This window comes from Lathamus discolor, chromosome Z (assembly GCF_037157495.1).
Source record: "Lathamus discolor isolate bLatDis1 chromosome Z, bLatDis1.hap1, whole genome shotgun sequence".
NCBI classification, from domain to species: Eukaryota; Metazoa; Chordata; class Aves; order Psittaciformes; family Psittacidae; genus Lathamus; species Lathamus discolor.
Window position 1 is genome coordinate 92,466,090 of NC_088909.1, and position 7,380 is coordinate 92,473,469.

The 7,380-nt window shown below is 38.0% G+C and overlaps 1 protein-coding gene across 2 annotated transcripts in view; it reads right to left on the bottom strand.

Moving 5' to 3' along the window:
- Window positions 1-7,380, bottom strand: part of MTREX (Mtr4 exosome RNA helicase) — a 50,226-nt gene that overhangs the window by 42,155 nt on the left and 691 nt on the right. For both annotated transcript variants that reach the window (XM_065662298.1, XM_065662296.1), the window contains exons 2-8: window positions 7,152-7,280; window positions 5,429-5,495; window positions 3,269-3,331; window positions 2,639-2,751; window positions 1,645-1,819; window positions 659-749; window positions 164-288 (exon numbers count right to left, since the gene is read on the bottom strand). In XM_065662298.1, the coding sequence (XP_065518370.1) occupies window positions 164-288; window positions 659-749; window positions 1,645-1,819; window positions 2,639-2,751; window positions 3,269-3,331; window positions 5,429-5,495; window positions 7,152-7,280 (763 nt within the window). The remainder of the gene's footprint in view (window positions 1-163; window positions 289-658; window positions 750-1,644; window positions 1,820-2,638; window positions 2,752-3,268; window positions 3,332-5,428; window positions 5,496-7,151; window positions 7,281-7,380) is intronic.

A 7,380-nucleotide genomic window follows, 5' to 3' on the forward strand; every position in this document is an offset into this window, starting at 1 on the left:
GCAAAAGCTGCAAGTACAACCAGAGTAGACAAAAGTGACCAATACCATCATTTATAAGCTGTAAGATGACTGAAAAGATGCTCAAAGGTTGAGTTCACATCAAAGAGACAGTATTACTTTACCAGACCACAAGGATGGACATATACCACATCAGAAACATTACCTGTTTGTGAAGGTGGCAGATCCATTCAGCAAACTGACGAGCATTTGGAATAGTTGCAGAGAGGAAGACATAATGAACATTGTCAGGAAGCAAAATAATGGTCTCTTCCCAAACCACACCACGTTCTGAAAATGGAAAAGTCACATGGGAAATGTATATGATTAAAGCCTGGTTTTTTTCAGTTCTGAAACAAAGAACAGCATGCGGAAAGAAAAAATAAAATTAAAACTAAAACCAGATTCCTCTACACAAATGCCCTTAAAGTGGCTTTTGCCTTGGCAGAGAAAATGCAGACTATGACATACAATAGCTGTGTTACACATTCAATACAAAACAAATTCCGAGTGATTTATGTACAAATATGAGTCAATTTAAGAGAGAGAGAGAGAGAGAGAGAACAAAGATTTAACTTGTCAAAAGAAAAAAAAAAGTTCTTGGGAAAGAAAAAAACCACACATCAAACTTCCTGGGGGAAAGAAAGTACATATAGGATACCCGAATCTCTCATGTAGTGGATTTCATCAAAAATAACCCATGCAACTTCCCGCATAACCTCAGAACCTCTGTAGAGCATGCTTCTCAAAATCTAGGAAAGGCAAAAAAAAAAAATAAAAATTGAGATCCAACACATGAAATAACAGTCATATTACACAGATTTCAGTAAGAAACTGCCTGAATTTGTGGTTCACATTTATGTGGCAAAATGAAATCTTATTTTGCACAAATCTTAAAAGCATTTTAAGATTGGCTGTGAGGTGCTTTCCAAGTTGATTCCAAATCTCATTGTCTCAGATGAGCCAGTTTTCCTGCAAGAACAGTGAAGGAACATGAAAGAAAAAACATTATTTTTCTCCCAGCCTCTATGTGGCAGCTTATTTGTTACAGGCCTGCCAAGCCGCCTTCTTCCCTCATCCTAATAGACAACTTCTCTGCGATTAACACAAAATCTTTGGTCAGAAATCAAGTCATTCTGTCTCTCCACCCCATCTTTTCCTACCAGAGTTTTCTTTGTAAGACAGTTTATTCATTTAAGGTAAAGACAAAGAGAAAAATTTCAACTCATGGCTGGACAGATTTCTGCAACAGGAATACAACAAAACTGGGTCAACAGTACTTTTTTACCAAAGGTGAAAAGCTGTATATTCCTGGAGTACTAGCATGTGGCATTAAACACCCAACTATCACCCAATGATTTTCCTCTCATCATTTTGTTTCCCAAAACCAAAATACTGACCCTGCAGGATTCACTTAGACTGACTGACTTTTAGTACTTCACATTTATCCAAAGAAAACTCACTGTCTTGAGCATTCAGGAAATTAAGTTCTGTCTTTCTCCAAGTGAGAATCAAAGTTCTTGACAGACAGCCCAAAAGCATGAATTTACATTTACCTAACTTTGTCAAAAAACAGAAGTTAAAACATTAAAGGGAAGCATAATGAAAACGAGCATTGACAGATCAAGAATTAATGTCTGGTCTTACCTCAGTTGTCATTACCAGACAAGAAGCTGTAGGATTAATGGTGACATCCCCAGTCATCAAACCAACATCCTGAAATTCTTCATACATCTCACGGTACTTCTGATTACTCAAAGCTTTAATTGGGCTTGTAAATATTACACGCTGTTTCTCCCTCAAAGCCAGGGCAATTGCATACCTGTATTTAAACAGTGTACATTATGAAGTTGTCAAGAAGTCATTCATACCATATTATTTTCATCTAATCTTCTCCTTTAAAAAAATCTTTTAAAAAAATAAAAAAAAAGAAAAAAAAGAATGCAGAACACAGTACAAGAACACAAATCACTTCAGGCAAGTTCAGTGCAGCCTTAACTATGTATGCATCTTTGAAGAGCAACAAATCATTAACAAGTTAACTGATTTTTATGGAGATTAGGGCACACCTAGTTTAATCTAATAATCTGGCAGAGTCTCAAGACAAACTATTACTGGAATCCATGCTCTAACATATTTACATGTACATCTCACTTTTCACCTCAGGTCAGGAAGCCACTCCACTGTCAGACCAATCCCTGACAAAAAACGTACACCAACTTTTAAGCATTTCTTGTCTGACAAACACAAAGTTGCTCATTAACACAAACCACTGCTTTTGACAGTGCAAACACAAAAGAAATTCCTTATAGTCAGAGTATAGAAAACCAATATATTTTTTTCTAAATTCATGTGAATATGGATAGCAGAAACTTTCCTTTCAATCTGTATAATAACATCTCAACAAACTCAGGTTGTTTAAAAACAGAAGACAAGCTTAAACATGAATTAAGCCCTTCACTACCCACTAAACAAGATGAAAGAAGTAATTTTTATATCTGAGTAGCCAATTCAAGTCTAATACTAATGGTCCAAATCTCGTATCAAGAATTTGAGGCATAACAGCTATTGATGGTTCAACAAAAGGACATGACAAACATCACACCATTCTCTTATTAGAACATGTCAGAAAATTACTTACTCTGCACAAACAGTTTTACCAGCTGATGTATGAGCCGACACTAACACAGACTGCTTATTATCAACACAAAGAATAGCTTCCCTCTGAAAAGCATCAAGAATAAATGGATACTCCTAAAAAGAAAGCAAGAAAAAGCATTACATACTTTTAACACAGACTGTTACTTACATCTAATTAATTCTGTGACTGATCTAATGTGCAAATTATAGGCAGAAATGGCATCCTGTTGATATTAATATCCAGTGTTTCTCAATTACTTTGTATTTAAATAATTTAATCTAATACTTCACCTAAGATCTTCACTTGCGTCTTCTTGTCATATCAAATTGAAGCCTTGCCCCAGTGACTGAATTTTCTCTGATTTACTAATTTAGGACGAGAAACTACTGAGTGCAACTGAAGCCACCACCTGATGTTGTAGAATAGAACGGCAGTCGGCTTATCCACTCCATTCAACCACATCATTACACTCTATCAAATTTAAAATACAGAAACACCAATCTTACTCGCAACAGGTCACCTTTTCAACACACTCTTTTCCAAGTCTTACTGACAAAATACGTAATTTTTCCCTCTACCCTCATTTATTCTCTGAAGCATATGCAAAAAGAAATGCAATCTATCACATACTTTTGCAGCTTTCCCAGTTCTTGGCTTCAGACCTGTGAACTCTTCATTTGCTGGAAGTGCAACCTATAGAATACAATAAGAACAGCTGCAGAATTCTCAATGTCTAATACAGTGACACGTCAAGCTATGAAGATCTAGGGCAGGAGATGTGCATGAAAACAAATGTGAATTTATATTATCCTTTTTCTATGACCTCAGGTGTCAAGGCTTCCTTCCTTTCTCTCGAAAGTTTTTCAACCAATACTTCTACCCTTCTGCTCCAACAAGGTTCCTTCTCTCACTGCTCTGATACTTCCTACTGTCTTCTGTGAAATATTTCTTCTTCACCTACCTTGGAACATTAGTTGTTCAAGCCAAGACACAATCGTAGCTTCTGGCCAATGGCCACCAACTACTCAGCTCACGTTGAAAAACTCCCTTTCCAAGGACAATGTATTTATAGAGGAAAGTCCCTGTTGCTGGTTAATATCTAACATTCCTTCATACTAAATATTTAAGCACTCTTCAGTTACTAAGTCATGGCAAACCTCTGCCAGACATCTTGAGATAGCAAAGACTATACAGATACATAGGCAATTGTATCATCAATTGTATATTCAGTTCTTTCATTACAAAAGTCTAATCATACAAGATGCTTGAATATGACCTTATTTAAATTGAGCTAGCTTGGGAAGAGAGGACAGAAAACAGAATTATCATAAAAGCACAAAGAAGTTAAAAATTACACATTTAATTCTCAGAGAAACTCTGTCAATCATCTTTGGATGAAGTATGATAAAATACAAATCTACATTAATACTTCCAAGTTTTTGTATTTTACATTGCACTTATGTCTAACATGATTTGAAAATGGAAAATTTTCATTATTTTGCTTTTGCATAAAAATCTTTTTCCCTTTTTACCATAATGTAATTTTTAACAGTAATCAGCCTTACAAGAAAGGCTTTCATTCTTGAACCAGAATAGTAAAATATTTCCATGAACAGCTGCAAACTGAGATTTCACTATGAACACAGACCTATTTTAACAATGAACAGGTTTTCATCCTTAACAACAGCAGACAGAATGCAACTTGGCACTTTTAAAATACAGCAACTTATCAATATTATCATCAAGTGTTTCACAATCACTCATTTTATTTCAAGTATCATTCAAACTACTTTTGGTAAGGTACCCCATTAATTTTTCCAGTCCCAGATACAGACCTCAAACTCTTTACAAGCCTGTTCTACCTTAAATATAATATATCTGCTTGAGGGTAGGAAGGCTCTGCAGAGCGAGAGCTGGATCAATTGGCTGAGGTTAATGGTATGAAGTTCAACAAGGCAAAGTGCCAGGCCTTGCATTTGGGCTACACGAACCCCGTGCAGAACTACAGGCTTGGAGCAGAGTGGCTGGAAAACTGCTTGGTGGAAAAGAACATCGGGGTGCTGACTGACAGAGCTGAACATGATCCATCTTGTGCCCTGGCAGGCAAGAAGGCCAACAGCATCCTGGCCTTTATCAGCAATAGCATGGCCAGCAGGCCAGGGCAGTGATCAACCCCCTGTACTGGGCACTGGTGAGGCTGCACTTCAAATCCTTTGTTCAGTTCAGGGCCCCTCACTACAAGAGAGACATTGAGGTGCTGGAGCAGGTCCAGAGAAGGGCAACGAAGCTGACGAAGGGTCTGTAGCACCAGTGTGATTAGGAGCGGCTGAGGGAACTCAGGTTGCTTAGTCTGGAGAAAAGGATGCTCAGGGGAAACCATATTGCTCTCTACAACTCCCTGAAAGGAGGACTGAACAAGGTGGCTATTGGTGTCTTTTCCCAAGTTATAGGTGACAGGACAAGAGGAAATGGCCTCAAATGCTCCAGGGGAGGTTTAGACTGGACACTAGGAAAAATTCCTTCACCAAAAGGGTTGTCCAGGTTGAGTCACCATCCCTGAAGGTCTTTCACGTAGATGTGGCACTTGGGGACATGGTTTAGGGTGGACTTGTCAGTACTAGATTACCAGTTGGACCTGATGATCTTAAAGGTCTTTTTCAACCTAAATGATTATATAACTCTATGATATAATAAGTATAAGCACAATAACAATATTATTTTACTGGCAGTAATACATACAATTATACGAAACAAGCCTATACTTTCCACATGCATTTCTGCTGCACTCACCTCATGCGTACAACCTTCAACAGTTTCCACAGCTTGTACCCTTACCCAAGGCATCACGTCTGCCAGACTAAAAACACATGAGTTAGGATTGCCAGAAATGTATTTGAAAATCCCAATTTCTTTATAAATGCTGAAATCTTGAACTTCACCTGTACTTTAACTGCAACATTAAAATAAATGATACAGAAACCTGAAATGGGCAGTTGGCAAAGACTCCCACCAGGACTAACACCTCTAAGCCTTAAAACATTGCTACTATATAAATATGCTCTAGCTACTGCTTTGGGATTTGTAACACCTTAAAAACTTGCACCACAAACCAAACAGCACTTGAATCACATTTATTCATATAGAGTTTTCTGATTAAATTAGAATTTTTTTCAACATGCAAAAAAGCAAAATTCAAGAACGGTATTCCTGCTACTAGTCATGACACCAAGTACCAGCAGCCTGAAGGATCCCAAGCAGCTCCCTGAAGATGAGACTCTGCTCTCTTCTTTACTAGTCCCTCTTCTCATGGCCACAAGAAGGGACTAGTATCTCACAGCATAAAAGCTGGCTTTTTGTAATTGCTTTACCGTACTTTGTAAGCTACTGGGGGCAAGTATACTTCCACTGAGCCCACTAACACAGAAACTGACTTCAAGTGTTGACTCTGGTTCTGGTTTGCTTCTATGCAGGTTTACAGTGTTTTGAGAAGTCTTCTCATTAGTTTCCCACAGAAAATTTTATCTTGAACTTCAGAAAAATTACAATCTAAGCCCAAATGACGATCCATACCAGAATTCTGTTTGACACAAGTCAATAATACATAACCCAGATAAAAGTATAGGAACACAGCAAGCACGCAAGTTTTACTTCTGTAGCAGTTTTCTGCATCTTGAGCTAGGAGGTACACACCTGCGTTTGGCAGCTCTATATTAACTTTTAATCCCTGAACCCTCTTACTCGTTTTCTGTACCAACCTAAACTTCCAAGTTACCAAGAATCTCTTAAGATACACTAAACTGAAATAGTGTCCAAACTGTCCCTTCAATTTGTTTTCAAAACCACTCATAATGCCAGTCATGAAGTCCTGGAAAGAAAAGAGGGAGATATATGTAGATCCTGAAGCACAGAAATTGAATTCTGGCTTCCCTTCAGCTGCTTTAAATCCCCAGCTGTTGGTACACCTGATTTTATAATCCCTCTTCATAGCAAATATCCCCTATTTGTGCTCAAGTTTAAAAGCATGTCCATACTTGATATTCCAAATATTTGCTGCAGTTATAATCTTACATGCCTCAAGAGCCCTTTTTCTGTCTCCCTGATCAAATTCATCTTCCTATATCCCAAGCCATTTAAGTCTTTCACAGTGTGGTACGCTGCAAGCCTGCCTGCTCCCATGTGCCTCACTGCTTACCTCTTGTTATATGACTGAAATCAACATGGTGGCTTTGACCAAGAACCACCAACCCATATGCAGTAACTGCACACACGAATATTTCATACCACATTTCATACTATGTGCCCGTACTATTAGTTTAAATATGACCAGTGCTCATCTCTGCTGAACCTGTACTACCAACACATCCTCGCTCACACGGGGAAAGTCAGCTTCATATGCAAATTCATCCTTATGTGAAAACACTACAGAGCTACTCACATTGACTACTCACAACTGGCATACAGCTAACCAGTATGTCTTGCTATGATTTCCTTACACATTAAGCTTAGCACTTACTTGTCATCTTCTAATCCATCTTCCAATTTTCGCTTCTTTCCCAAAACAGCATTTTCAGTATGATTGACCTCAGCTTTCCTTTTTGGCTTTGCTGTTGTAAGTGCTGAGGATTTTTCTTCTGATCGTTTTCTGCAACATAAATAGACAGCCAACGTAACATTTGCCAGTTATATGCGTGTATTTTCAGAGAAAAAATATGATCTGACAGGAAACGGTCATTACACTGAAT